General features: G+C 41.9%; 1 protein-coding gene across 1 annotated transcript; it reads left to right on the forward strand.

Moving 5' to 3' along the window:
- Window positions 1-827: 827 nt before the first annotated feature.
- Window positions 828-14,970, forward strand: zfand4 (zinc finger, AN1-type domain 4). The gene is made up of 10 exons (XM_070978073.1): window positions 828-1,166; window positions 2,787-3,100; window positions 5,162-5,237; window positions 5,928-5,995; window positions 6,148-6,334; window positions 6,724-6,871; window positions 7,381-8,613; window positions 9,578-9,632; window positions 12,946-13,063; window positions 13,889-14,970. Exons 2-10 carry the CDS (start codon window positions 2,917-2,919, stop codon window positions 14,022-14,024), a joined length of 2,205 nt encoding a protein of 734 aa, XP_070834174.1. The 5' UTR covers window positions 828-1,166; window positions 2,787-2,916; the 3' UTR covers window positions 14,025-14,970.
- The last annotated feature ends 311 nt before the right edge of the window (window positions 14,971-15,281 follow it).

Consider the following 15,281-nt stretch of genomic DNA (forward strand, 5'->3'; position numbering starts at 1 on the left):
TCTGATACAAGCAGGAAGCCCATTCCAAAGAAGGGGAACTTGATTATTAACACTGTGTCTGTTTCATTTTTGGATGATTAAGGCTTCGTGTTTTTGCTGAGGTCAGTAGTCTTAAAGTTAAAAGGAGGAACTGAGGCTGATGCCTTATTAGCGAGAACCCACTAGTCTGCAAGAAATTCTGTAACTTTTTCCAAAGTTGGTCAAGTAAAAGCTCCAGAAACCTCTGAAGGCATAATTCGTCAGTCCCAGGGCAAAGACCTTGCTTTGTTTTGTGCCTTGAGCATGGCCTGTTTGCTCAAGGCAGTTTTCTTGCATATGAGTGGGACCTTGTTACTGACATGGGGCCACAAACTGGCTTACATTTGAAACAGACAAAATGTGTGAGACAAAACAAGTTTATTTACATATTTGTATGGCAAATTTTAACTTTTTGTGATCATATTGGATACTGTTCAACTCCTTTTTAAGACATGTTTCAATGTGGTTGTATTAAGTGTTTTTAAATTCAAAAGATTAAGACTTTTCAAAGTCAGTTGAGGGTACCCCAGAGTTTCATACAAGCTGATTAGGTCATTTTCTACCAATGATGTACCTACATATTCAATGTATTACTACGCCTGTGATATTTACAGATATAATGGTATTTTTTTTCAAACGATTATTTAATTTTATTTGTTATTGCTGCTATTTTTATTTATTTATTTAGACAATTTGGGACTGAACTCATGAGGATGTGAAAGTGACCCTCCTTTAACCAGAGCAATTGTGGTCCCGCCCACCTCATTATGCGTAACGCTTATTGGTTCCCTTGCCTGTCACTCAACAGAAGTCACAAAGGTGTTGTTCAGCCGTCTTTGACAGGTATGATGATGTCGCCAACAAGGGTACCACGGCGACTGTCAACGGGCTGCAGCCTAGTTTGTTCCTTGTGCAGTTTTTGAGGTTAAATGTGAAGAAATGCTGCTTAGTTTTGAACATAACGTCACCCTCGACAGTTACGCCGGACGGGACAGGAGTGAAACCGATGAATGTAGCCTAGCAGCCTGCTAGCCATCCACAGAGAAAGGTGGCCATTGTTTGAGTTGTTGGCTAACATGGCAACGACAGCTAATGTTAGCAGCGTCGGTTAGCTGGGCTTCACTACCGTGTCACTGCAGAAGATACTGGTAAGGATTTAACGATAAAATACTAACGTTAACCAAGACAATAATTTGCATTGTGGACACTAGGAGATAAATACTGCTTGTGTGACCTTTCTTTGCTAACGTTAGCCGCTGGAGTTGAGACGATTCCCAACTCCATTCATCTCTGTTGTCGGCAGCTAGCTAACCGAGTTCATTTGTTTTTGCCGACCTGGCCTGTGGCTTCTGCTGTAGTGGTGCGGTCAGCAGCTTCATGTAAGGTTAAATTTATCATTAGCTAGAGGCAATTTGTGCATTGCGTCGACTGTAACTTGACAACCAAACAGTTTTCTTCAGAGAATAGCCTATTGTGACACCCCTGAAGTCTCTGAATGGGTAACGTTACACACCAGGCCCCATATACTAACACCATACAGCCCATACAGCCAACAATCAGCCAGACAGTTCACCTTCTGTATTGAAACCTCAATGGTGGACATGAGAGGTTATCCGTGAGCTTTTGTCATGGCCCAGTAAAGTGGAAGATCTCATTTTAAAAGGTCACGTCCGTTAAGTTACAAGTGCCCTGGAGCATCTTATGGACAAGCGTAATCCAAACACACACACACACACACACACACACACACACACACACACACACACACACACACACACACACACACACACACACGGGGACGAGATGATATATAATTGATGTATATAAATCTCATCGGTCCCAAACGAGAAAACGTGTATTGCTTTCAGAGGAGAACCTGCAGTGTATATTCTTCTGTTCTTTTGGCTGTTAAACGATAAAAATATGCTGTATTATATGACACAGCATTAATTCTGATGTTGAATTACGCTTGTCTTCCTTTTTCAGAATAAATAAATGATGCAGATTGAATATTCTAAAATGTTGTTGAGACATGACACCAGAGGTGATGTGTGGAGGGCTGTGGTCAGGCACAGGACACCTCATACCACTCATGGGCTTATATAACACACCTGATCTTCTTGAATTTTGGCCCTGGCTTTAAATACTGCACTGAATTTTTTATGAGAGGGTTGGATGTGTCGGCTGCCACCGAGACATGCCCTTTTTCTGAAACAGTTACACCTCAATTGAAAACATGCCACAAGAATGTCTCGATGGTTTTTTATTCCATGCATGAGCATATTTTTTGTCATGTTGTCTGTTACTGCTGGTCCATCCTGTTTGTGTTACCTACAAAACTACTACTATCAGGTGCATAACTGTTGTTATGTTATTCATAATGTGAATATCCCCCACAGTCGTGTAGTGTCGCCTATGTATAGAAATTGTGTGGCCACCCAATTAGATTTTGTCTGCCTTTCAAAAGTCTGCACCAAAATGCAGTTGAATACATGGATTGACTGAAGTCTGTAAAAATGGTGCATTCATTCATGTACAATTGGAAATGACTCGTTCTCAGAGGTTAGCTTTTTAAGGCTTTGTGAATGCTGAGCTGACTTGCAAATGTTACTTTTCAGAGTGAGGATGATCACAAATAAATTCTTGACCTATGGGAAGAATATACAGTATATTTAAGACACCTGATTGCAGAGGCAAGGAATCGTTAAAGTAATCAAACCTTCTAAAAAGTTACTATAATTACATTGTGTTTTTGTTTCTGCTTCCAGCTGTGGTCATCCCGCATGATGCGCAACGGTCGTGAAGCCAGTAAGCAGTGCCTGTCCCTCTCTCCCTCATCTTGGGCCAGCCCCCCCATTTAATCATCTCACCCTAAAGTCTCTCTCCCAACCGGCCAAGATGACTGACAGGAAGGAGCCACCCTTCTTTAATGACGACAGTGTGGGAGCTTTTCACTATAAGCTCCCTTTCTATGACACTATGGAGCTCTTCATAGAGACCCTGACAGGGACCTGCTTTGAGCTGCGCGTGCTGCCCTTTGAGGCTGTCATTTCAGTCAAGGCAAAGATCCAGAGGCTGGAAGGTACAAAACTCACTGATGTGTACTTTGCATGTTTTTGTCAGCAGTTAGGGAATAGTAACCACACTTCGGTTATTGCACTGATTGAGCCAGAAAGTTGCATCAATTATTAGATGGACGAGAGAAGATAAAAGTTACAGAAATATCACATGTTTACTTCCTGTCATTTGTTTGACCATTTTGTGTCATCTCTCCTGAGCTGTGCTGTTCTGTATATAACTGCTCTGTGGAGTCAGTTTTGTCCATCTCTTTCATTGTTTACTTGTTTACTTACTGCTTACCAGGTTTATCATAACTTGGTGAAAGAACAAGCAGATGCAGAAAACAGGGTGAGGCTGAAAAGTCATGGTTAAGTTTAGAGCCCCCAGATCTGTTGTCACTGCACACCACGAGCAGCGTTGAGGAGTGCTTTGGTGTTGTTTGAAATTCTAACTATTTTCTGTTGCAAAAAATTAAATATTCAATCTATTATGATTTGTCCTTCTTTAAAATTCAGTGTATAAGTCCATGCCGTGTGCTCCAGCTGTGGGCATTCATTAAATGTCACTTTCACCCTTTGAAGGCATCACTATTGTTGTTCAGTTCGTTTAGACAAGCTGGAGCAAAGTTACAAGCCGTGCTGAATCATGTCAAAACGTCTTAGCAATAATGTGTGAAGGCACTTTTGATTCAGTGTGCAAAATTGCGAAAGGTCAGGCTGTTTGTTGACGTACAATCCTGATTCCAAAAAAGATGGGATGCTGTGTAAAACATAAATAAAACACAATGTGATAACTTGCTCATCCTTTTTGACATATACTGATATAATAAAAACAGAACAAAGACAATAAATGCTTATTCTGAATTTGATGCAGCAACACGTTTCAAACAAGTTGGTACAGGAGCAACAACAGACTGGGAAAGTTGTGGGATGCTCCAAAAACACCTGTTTTGAACAGTCCACAGGTAAACAGGTTCATTGGTAACAGGCGATCATGACTGAGTATGAAAGGGACATCCTCAAAAGGCTCAGTCAATCACAACCAAGGATGGAGTGAGGTTCACCACTTTGTGAACACATGATTGTGTAAAGGATGTTACTACATGGGCTCAGGAACATTTTGTAAGACCGTTGTCAGTGAACAGAGTTAATTTGCAAATGATTGTATTACATTTTTATTTACATTTTACACAGCATCCTCACTTTTTTTGGAATCTAGTTTGTAAAATGGCTTATTATATTATTACAACAGCAAATCTGTTGAGTCACCTGTTGACTCGTGAGGAAGCAGAGGCACCATGATTGAGCACAGTAGAATCAGTTGTTAAAGATATGGTTATGTGGATTGTTTAGGAATTCATTTGAACGAAATATGTGTTTATTCAAACTTCATATTTTTGTAGACGACCTGCCATATCGACAGTCTTTACTGCTGTTTTGGTCAGAAAGGCCCCTCTGTGCTCTGTGTGTGAGGAGGTGTGTCAGCCAAGGCTGTGTGTTTGTGATGGAGCATACCACTCTGCAAATGAAAGGACCACTGCTCACTCACTAACACTGGCTCACCTCCAGCACCGGGTCAGCGAGTTCACTCATTGTGGGCTCAGAGAGCTTCCTGACTACACATACACTCCATCTCATTCCAAGGAGTAACTCTAGAGAGCCTTTGTATTCATTAGGCTGTCATCCCTCGACGGGAGTCTTATTATTTTGTGTCTCATTTTCAATAATATTCATTACAATATTGACATAATCCAACCAACCTCTTACATTTCACCACTTTAAGTGTAAGATAAGATGCATTTATGGTGAGATTACTCTTTAGCACATCAAATAAATTTCCTTTTTTTTTCTTTTTTTTTGCGTCTTCTCTGATTTACCCTTTTCAGCAGTTACATAGTTCTGTCTATAGGGGGCAGACATGAATCATATTCAGTCTGCCCTCAGTCAGAGTGTACATGCTTCTGTTGCTTGTATTCCCATCTTGCCTGTCTGTCAGATTAGTGAACTTAGTCTTTGAAAAATGAACAGCTTCTTGTCAACTTTGGTTGTTTTCTCTTCTATCTTCTCTCTGTCTATCTCTAAAGGTATCCCTGTTGCCCAGCAACACCTTATCTGGAACAATCTGGAGCTGGATGATGAACATTGTCTGCATGACTATGGGTAAAACTATTCCTGCCGACCCCTTCTGTTCTTCATGGCACTGACACATGTGGCAAAATCACACAGGCAGCAAGGCTTGTTAGAGCAATTGCTGGAAATATGCTTGAAAACATGCTGTATACATTTAGAGTGATTTGCTTTAACAGCCTTTTTGCTGTGATGATGACTCAGTCTTAGTTCAGTTCAACTTGTTGTAAATAGACCAAAGATGTAAAGCTTGGTGAGACAAGTGACATACTGGTCATATGAGATGCAGACCTCACCCTCCAGTGCTCTGCTGGCTGCAGATGGCGGTTATTGTTATGAATGCTTGTCACTTAATTTTCCACATGAACAGCCTCTGGTGAGATCTTGCTCGGCTCACCCATCACACCGCCGCATGCTTTTGAAGTTTTCGAAGCAGAGAGGCAGAGTAGGCAGTGAAAGATCTGCTCATTTGAACCAAATGTTCCACTGGAATTCCCAGTTGTGCGCTTAAGTTCATCTGGAAATCATCCTGACCCCTGAAGTGTTGTTTACTTTAGATCAGAGCCTCTCCCCTCTGCCTCAGAAGTAAAGCATTTTACCACAAATGTAAATGTGTTGCTTATTGTTATTTCCTTCTTTCCCATTGGAATTACATGCACAGAGGAGTGGGTTACAATACTGTTGACTTACTGTGTTGTTCTGATCGTCACTCTGTGTTTTCAGCATTGCAGAGGGCTGCACTTTGAAACTGGTCTTAGCTATGAGGGGAGGCCCCATTAACACCAGGAGAGGTAAGAAAGAGACCAAAGAACTGCACACTGACATGATAGCTTGACATCTGTAGTTTTACATCATATGATAATAATTAAAGGTGAATTCCCCAATTCATTAGATAATTAAAAGATGCTGTTAAACCACAAGTGTCCCTGTTTTCTTTTGTCAGTAACCATGGAGGACCCGATCAAAGAGGCGGCTGACCTGATGGAGAGCACAAAGGAAGAGGGTTGGGAGAAAAGCCTGTCCAATAAACAGGTCACATTTGTGGTCTATCGTGAGGGTGACCAGCTAAACTTTTTCAGGGTGGTGGACAGGGGAGACGGCACCCTGACCCCACTGTCTGAATCTCTGAGGTCGGGATATTTTCATTATGTCTGTTGTTTTTAAGCACAATTATTATATTGTTATGCATATAACAGGGATGGGGTTTGCTCACATTAGTCATCATTAAACGCTCAGTAACCGTAATGTAAACAGAGATAATTGCATCTGGTTCTGAATATTGAGAATGGTGCGATGAAAAAAAGGCACAGATGAGGAACACGCAGCAGTTGATAAAGTGTAATTATGATTAGAATTGTTCAGCCAGTGCGGAGTTGAGTACTTGGCATTGATCATTCAGTGGTGGTTGGTGGACGAGTTGATGCCCATTGTAGTGCCAAATGTTGAAGAGACTGCCGTTTAGCAGACAGCTTTGTTAGATCACTAAAAGCAAGTGTTTTTGCCTCTCATACCTTTTCAGTGGTGGCTCGGTGTACAATGTGTGTGCAGAGGGGGAGGACGATGGTGAGAGCTGTGCAGCCGCACAGCAGAGTCTTGAGAACTCAATCACCATGAACAAAATGAAGCTACTCAAAGCCAAGATGGAGGACATGAACCTCAACAAGAAGGTTGGAAGCTGAAAACCGATAAACATTCTACAGAGCAAATGTGGCCTTCACATCATTTTCTTTCACATTTCCACATGCTATTAAAAACAGGCATTATGCCCTTTATGTGAAAGTTATTCAAGCAGGTTTTTCATAGCTGTATTTTTTTTATCAGTAAAATAATGAAGCCAAGTTATGTCTGATATTATCGTCACATTGAATCCTGCTAATCTTTATTACAGACTGAAAATGGTAGCCTACAGCCATTTTGCTTCCTGCTGATGTATTTCACCGTACTCTAATTTGCATGTTTGTAAGATGATGGAGCTTTTCATTAAATTAAACTGTTGTGGCTCTATAATGTTTTTATGCTCATAATTAACTTCTGCGTGTAGTTCATCATCAGAATCAAGATGAACGTATGATTTTAGAATTTTACAGAATGAGAGAAAATACTGAAAATGTACAGTGCATTTGAGAGGGTGCTGTGGTATAATCTGATGGTCTCTGTCCGCGTCTCTGTCCTCCAGCCGAAGAAGTCGGCAAAGGTGAAACAACGCCCCCCCGTCAGCCCACATCACTTCAGTGGCTCTCTAGGACCTTCCAGCACACGACACCATCATCGCGTCTTTCGTTCACTCCCCCAGATCAACCAGCCTCGGCAGTCGAACGCACAACTACCTCCAATTGCAGACCATAAGCCCGGAGACCCCTCCTCGCTCTCTGCTGCTACAACATCTGCCCACTTGTCCATCCCTCGACGACCCCCTCCTTCTTTCTCCTCACCTTCTTGTTATATGCTTCAGGAGGAGGAACCATGGGAGACATGCCCACCATTCGCAAAGATCCGACCCCCTCCCAAAGTGTCCCGCTTAGACATTGGCAGCACCAGGTTGATGAGGGACTGTGTGTACCCTCAGCTCCCTCCGCTGTATATCAGGGGGCCACCTGAAGCCACCTTTGACCCAGCTGAGCCTGTGGCGGAGGCTGTCGGGCTCGGTTTGTTAGAGGAAGCTGCTGGGCTGGTGGTGCCAGCACAACCTGGTGCACCATTTGGGGAACTGTCAGACCCTCTGAGTCTGGATGTGTCCACCCAGCCAGAGGGAGGTCGTCGGTCCCTTGAGGTTGGGGCTCAGCACCAGCTGCCACTCTCCCCCTCCCCACTCAACACCTGGACACTTGGGACAAGCGATACTCTCAGCAGAGCTGATAGGACACATCTTGGCACATCATTTCACATCAACCCTCCCTCTCCGTTACCTGCCTCCTCCTCACCATCCACTTCTACCAGACCGCTGCCTCAGCCTTTTGATTCCTCTGTCTCCCGTTTACAGCCCAAACTTCAAGCACAATCCCCAGCGCAAGTGAAGCCAGGCAACACATCCCCTCAACCCTGCACCACGGCCCATCCGCCACGCCTTCGTGGTGTTAAAGTAGAGACACCTGGCAAGAGGCCAGAGCTTATCTCGAAGAGGGAAGCAAGAGGCATCACTAAGATGGCCAACCAAGCCTGTAAGGAGCCACTGGGATCAGTGAATAACTCTGAACTCCTGGCTTCTCTGTCTACAAGGGCTCCAGACAGTGGCAACAGCAGGGACTGCCTTGGAGAGAGTGTGGGACTTGCACTGGCATTACCTCCTGCCACTGCCTCAGGACAAAGCAGCCTTGGCTCCAGGCTGCCACCCATCCCAAATAACAGGCTCCTTCAGGATGATCTTATCAGACAAATGTCACCGTTGCACCGGGCAGCAGCCTCTTACATGGTGAGCACAGATGCATGTCAGTGTTAGCTGATAAGATTGGTTTTGTAAAATAGTTTTTGATGCTCAGTTTGTTTGCTTTGAAGTATTTATATGAGTCTTGAAACAGTGATTTTGGAAAATTGCTCTCACTTAAGTGGGAGTATGAGTCTATGCTTACCCCAAACCAGAAAAGTAGCAGATTCTTAAAAGTAGAAGTGGGTGATACGAAATTCTTTTTGCTAGAATTGTAGCAGCATCATTTTGATGCAACACTGAATTTTTCAACATCACATGATAAGATCACAATTAGTTTCATCACATTGATTTAAATTAGTAGACCAGAATCACAGATCTTCAAAAACTGCATATGTTATATTGTCAAATATTATAACACTGCGATCCAACTGAGCAGTCGTGCAGAGATCAGAATTGCCTGTCAGGATGTCATGAGCCATGAGATAATGGTATCTCCCAGCCCCAGAGCAAAGCACTCACTGTAATGATAAAAGAATAAAACACCCACACACTGCTGCTCCTTTGAAAGGCTTTATTAAAATGCTGTAGAGGGACTTCATCAGGCATTAACTCGTATGTGTCACAGCACATACACTGAAATGATATCCTTTCAGTTGTAATATATCAAACTGTATATTTGCAAATAAGTAGACAGACAAGGAGAGATGCAAATAGTAAACAGGTGAAATATCAGAAATCATCTTTGGTCCATCTTGTAATGAGCTTCCCTCCTGTTTGTCCTTGTTTGTCCTGCTGCATAGATTTTGCTAACGCCTGCGTATGAATCAAAGTATAAACTTGTCCTGTTTACTGCTGGGTTCATTCTGAGTGAAGATATTGCACATACATTTTATTACTTCACCAGTGATAGTGGCTACTTACAGTTCTTTTCCAGCACATTTTTTAGCACTGCAGTGGTTTTAATGATTTGCTCTAAATATTATATTTCACGCTGCTGTTGTTTTCTCAGGCCACCAACACTCTTGCATCAGCTGGGGGAGTCGTAACTTCATTTGGGAGAATTGGTAAGAGAGACTCACAAACACCTTTTATGTTTTCATAAGAACGAGCACAGAAAGAAATTTCTGCGTTTACTGCCACCTGTTGTGTTTTCAAAATGCTGTCAGACGTACCAGAGGGCACACATCACAGCCACACAGTTCTGAACAAAGATGCAGTTCTTGAAAGCCGCAGTCACATATAGAGAGACGATTACGTGAAAACCTTCAGTGCATGTTGAATGAGCACTACAAGCTCCTCGAGGGTTTTAAATATTCATTATTGCTACAACTGCAGAAGCAGCACACAACAGAAGGCGCCAGGCCTACACACAAACACACTCACTTATTTATGACGGACATTGATATGCTTACACTATTCACAGAGAATACAGATAAATATGCATGGATGTGCACAAGAAGTAGTGAATCAAGGTTCTCTGTTTTCCCCTATACTGGACATTTATTTATCAGAGTCTGAGTTCCCCACAGGCTGAGAATTTATTGGTGGTAGTGAAAAAGTGGACTGCGAACGGCATTGAAAAACTGAACTAATGACGGCACACAAATGACTGTGAATGTCTCTACTTTCAGCTGCATTTCCACACCGAGATGTGAAAGGAACGAATACCGAATAAATAAACTAAATGGGGAAAAAACACATTTGAGAGCACTTTCAAAATGAATTCCATCGAACAGTGACCCTAAGTATGCTGACTCTGACCACGAGTTATTCCAAAAAGACGAATTTACTCCTCAAGCTCGTTTTTGTTTTTAATCCTAATTGTACTCATGGGGTTTGTTTATTAAAAATGAAGTCTGAAGAATGTTTTCGAGACGGCCGTGGCAGGCTGCCTCCTTTTTTCCAGTCATCTGTCTATATTTGACATTCATGGTTTCCTCAATCAGGACAAATTCCAGTTCAGACTGATCCTCATAGCATGATGCTCTACCTCCGTGTTTTATTGCATGGATGTGTGGGTCAGTTGTAAGCAATGTCTGAACCAACCAGTTCTTAATGCTTTGTTTCACAAGCCTGTAATTTCCTAATAATTTGCCAGAGGTTTCCTGGAAGGAACTATATAATTTGGCAATAATTACAGGGAAAATAGAGACAGTGCTCAGATGGATAAAGTTTCCAATAATAAAGAAATGATGAATGAATATTTACTTGGTTTTAAGTGGAGCTAATTCAAGGAAAACCTAGTTTCCCTTCATGTACTTCTTTCAGTTACACACAAACAGTTCTTTCAAGGAAACTTCCTTGAATTATTAGGGAAAGTATAGACCTGTAAAATAAATCATATTCTAATTGGTCTGTAAAGCAGATCTATTGTTCACAGAATCCTAGCGTGCCCCAGCTACACCAGCTTTCATGAACATCTCATTGTGCTCCATTAAAATATTAGAAGCTTTTCCGCTGTCATCCGTGACTTAAATGTAGAGCAGCACAAACAAAAACAGTCAGCAGTTCCAGTGAAAATATCAGAACTGACAGAGAGTGAAACAAACTGAGATATTTTAAGTTGGAAAAAATGTGCCTTTGTGTCTACAGTGCTGCTGCGTGCGCAGAAAATGTACTGCACATCAGATCCTCCGCATTAATGAGTCGGATTAGGATTGGGAGCAAAGAAAACTTAATTGGGACAACCCTTAATTAAATGTAATCAAATTCAAGTTGGCTCTATTACATAAGAGAATGTGGAAAATGAGCTTGGGTGTTTGAACCACTGTACGTCTGATGATAGCAGATTCAAGTACACAAGACAAATAAAAATCCAATCCCACGCCCAGCTGCTTGACAGCTCGCTTCCTGCACCTTCATCACAGAGCTGTCACTTTTATCTGTACGTTTCTGAAACCCCACGGCTCACAAACCCGGCCGAGCTGCATGCCTCCACAGACGTGATTATCACAAGTATAAGCTGACATAAGCCGGTGTTCCCTGACTTGGGAAATTAACACAATTGTGAGATGTTACACCAGGGGAAAGGCTCGTATGGCAAAGCCTGAAAATTTCCTGAAACAAACCTGTTTCCAAAAGCAGTTGGGACGCTGTGTAAAACGTGATAAAAACAGAACGCAATCATTTTCAAGTGAGCTGTGTTTACCGACAACAAAGTGTTCTGGGGCCCATGTAGTAACATCCTTTATACGATCATGTGTTCACAAAGTGGTGAAGCTGGCTCCATCCTCGCTTGTGAACGACTGAGCCTTTCCAGGATGTCCCTTTCATACCCAACCATGACACTATCACCTGTTACCAATGAACCTGTTTACCTGTGGACTGTTCCAAACAGTCTGTTGTTGCTCCCATCCCAACTTGTTTGAAACGTGTTGCTGCATCAAATTCAGAATAAACAGAGATCAATGAAGCTGATGAGGCACAACATTGAAAATACTGTCTTTGTGAGCATATGTCAGAAAGGATTAGGAAAATGTCACTTTGTGCTTAATTTATGTTTTACACAGGCTCCCAACATTTTAGGAAACGGGGTCGAACATGATTGACTGTCAACACTATTTCAATAATAGCAGTGTCACAAATGTATGCTGTTTACATCTAGATAATTACCTACATTATTTAAAAATATACACCAAACTTGAAAGGAATTGTCAGGACTGACAAAGAAGCCCTCGATAGAACAACATGAATGTGGCAGTTTGAACACAGTTTTTAAGGGATCATTTCCTGGCAGTTTTTTTTCCTGTGGGTATCAGGTGACAGACATCAAGCAGACTTAAGGCATGATATGAAAACGCTCTTTGTCCTCAGTGAAACAGGTTTAAAATAGAAACTTAGACAAAACAAAGCCAAATAGTGAAGACTGACAGTTTTTCCGAAATGTTCGGTGAGATTTAAAAGCATTTTGCATTTCTGGCCACCCTCCAGCATGTGATTTCACAGCAGGTGATTTGCCTTTTGACAGCTGGTGAAAACGGCTGCTTTGACATCACTGCAGGGTTTTGGTCAGAAGTAAAACATGCCTGAAAGTTCTGAATAGAGAAGTGCAACCCCCCCCCCCCCCCCCCGCATAGTTCTGTGTTGATCTAACCTTTTATGGCTTCATGATTACCAGGATGGGCTCAGCTTGAGCAAATTTGAGGCTTGTTAAATGTTAATAAGCACAAATTAAAGCGAAGGACTTTGTCACAAAGTAGAAATGGACACAGGATGTTTACAAATGTTATAATTTACCAGAGAGCCAAACTACATGATTGAACTGTTTGTAGATGAGTCCCTGGCATTGATGCAAACCTTTTACACAATCTACTACACAGTCGGTTATTCCACACTGGCGCCTGTAAAGTAAATAAAAACTGTTTCCTCTCCTCAAAGGCACTCCAACGTACCACCTACCTCCAGTCAAGGCTCCCACAGGCAGCAAGAAGACGAGCTCAAAGCACTGCTTCCTCTGTGGCAAGAAGACTGGCCTGGCCACCAGCTACGAGTGCAGGTACGAGTGCCTCCAGCATTTCCACCTGCGCCCACTCTCTCTCTCTCTCTCTCTCTCTCTCTCTCGCTCACACATACACACTTTCTAACTCTAAATCAAATCTCTCCCTATTTGTCATTCTTGTCCTGAAGCAGCCCTTTTAGTAGAGAGTGGTCTTTTTCCTAGTTCATCATTTTGTTCTCTCAGCCATCTCTCCAGTGCAAACACGTCTCTGTTCACTGCTTGTTCTGCCACAAGTTATTAACATTATCAAAGTTCTTCCCTACGACATCAATCTGGATCACTTCCCCTCTCTCGGGCCTTGTCCAGAGCGTGCACATTGAAGCTGATGCAACAGTATGTAACTCTAATCTCTTAACACCAGCCACTTGAAGGGGAGCTCCCAACCGTGTTCAAAAGACTAACTACCAGTTTTGTCAAATGGGAAACTTCTGCGATTAAATGGCTAATGTAATTTACTCACTGTGAGGGCTCACAAATTAAATAAATTGGACGTCTGACATCGTGTTGCTCCTTTTACTAATGGACTCATAGGAGTACAATGATTAAAGCACATAAAGGAGGTTTTCAGTCTTCAGAAAACCTCTCTATGGACGGGTTCAAATAAGAAGGGAGTAATGTGACTCTGCATCAGCAGAATAGCCTGATGAGTGAGCAGGTGATGTCTGCTGATGGAGAAACTCAATGGGTTTTATTTGCAGACTCTGAGATCTCCTGAGGAGCGTGTGACGCATGTGACACATATTGTTAGACATAAAGTAGTATTTCTAAGGTCTTTATTGTCATGTGTGCGTACCAAAATATCTGTTTATTTCAATGTTTCAGGTGTGGTCACAACTTCTGTGCCACCCACCGCTACGCAGAGACGCACGAGTGCACCTACGACTACAAGAGTGCAGGACGGCGATTTCTTCAAGAGACCAACCCTCTGATCAGTGCTCCCAAGCTGCCTAAGATCTAGACCCGACGACCCTCACCTCTCACAAGGGACGATCTGAAGAGCCGCAGGTCGAACGGACTGAGTGGGAGAGCGGGAGGAAGGAACTTATTCACCACTGTGTGCTTTTTTAAATCCGCCAAGTTTGCTTCAGATTTCAGTAAAATATTCTGCGAAGCCAAGTGTGAGCAAACGAGCGTAGACTGAAATGGCACAGAACTACTTATCATCTCTTGACAATGTGAAGATGTTTATCCTTTTTATCTGTCACCTTGTTCTTTTTCCATTGCCTAAAAACAAAACAAACAAAAAAACCCTGTGCATGTATGTAGGTAGTTTTTGCTAAATATATCTGCTGCACGTTCAGACATATCTATTTTTAGTTTTGTCAGCCCTTTTTTTTTCTTTTTTTAATAAGTGATGACTTTTAATTCGACAAGTCTTTGACAGATGCACTTTAGAACGATCATATTTATACATTTGACTTTCCTTATTGTTGATGGAGGGGAGGAGGATTCTTAAATTTCTGTGTTTGTCTTATGAAGTGTTTGTTATTGTCGACCAGATTTTTATATTCTGCACCTCTAAACGTCTTTCTTACATGGGCACATACATACCGACATCACTAATGAAATATTTCCTAAAAGAGAACAGTACACCCACTTATTGATGAAATACTTAATATTTATTAATGAATACTACTTATTTAAATTCAAGGTTGGTTTTAAAATAGAAAGTATGCAATGTGTGTAGGTGTGAATGTCAGTTGTAATCTGTAATCCTATTAAGTGAAGTGTGTTAGGATTTGGGATTTGGTTACGGTATTTATGATGTGTCTATAAGTAAGGTGGTTGCCATAAAAAATCTTTTGTAAGTCTTTTTTATTGCTCAGCTGTTGCAAAAACTTTAAATGCTGTTATAGTATCTACAGGGGTTTGATCTAATAAAGTTTCTTTCCGTACATACTGCACAGGACTCGTGAAAGTGTTTTTATCCCACACTATATTTCCATTTTACTGATGATTTTTACAGATACACATCGTCATGCTGTAATTTCCTTCCATTTCCTAGCAATGGCCTCGAGTCTTGCTGTTGCACTTCCTCGTTATTTGCACATTGAATGTTTGACCTTTCCCGCTCCTGGCCAGTAATGGTTTTCGTATTACTGTGAAGTAGATGAGAAACCGTTTCTGTTTGGTATCATTGACTCACTCCCTGTACCCTGTCCTCTTGACGCAGACCAACGGCTAGTTCCTTAGCAACAAGCCCAATTTTTTTTTT

The sequence above is a fragment of the Chaetodon trifascialis genome, chromosome 13 (genome assembly GCF_039877785.1).
Source record: "Chaetodon trifascialis isolate fChaTrf1 chromosome 13, fChaTrf1.hap1, whole genome shotgun sequence".
Taxonomy (NCBI): domain Eukaryota; kingdom Metazoa; phylum Chordata; class Actinopteri; order Chaetodontiformes; family Chaetodontidae; genus Chaetodon; species Chaetodon trifascialis.

Excerpts from the sequence above, each read along its gene's own strand:
- zfand4 (XM_070978073.1), top strand. The coding sequence starts at position 2,917 with ATGACTGACAGGAAGGAGCCACCCTTCTTTAATGACGACAGTGTGGGA. Across the intron at positions 6,335-6,723 it reads CCACTGTCTGAATCTCTGAG|TGGTGGCTCGGTGTACAATG; the intron begins GTCGGGATATTT and ends ATACCTTTTCAG. Across the intron at positions 6,872-7,380 it reads ACATGAACCTCAACAAGAAG|CCGAAGAAGTCGGCAAAGGT; the intron begins GTTGGAAGCTGA and ends TCTGTCCTCCAG.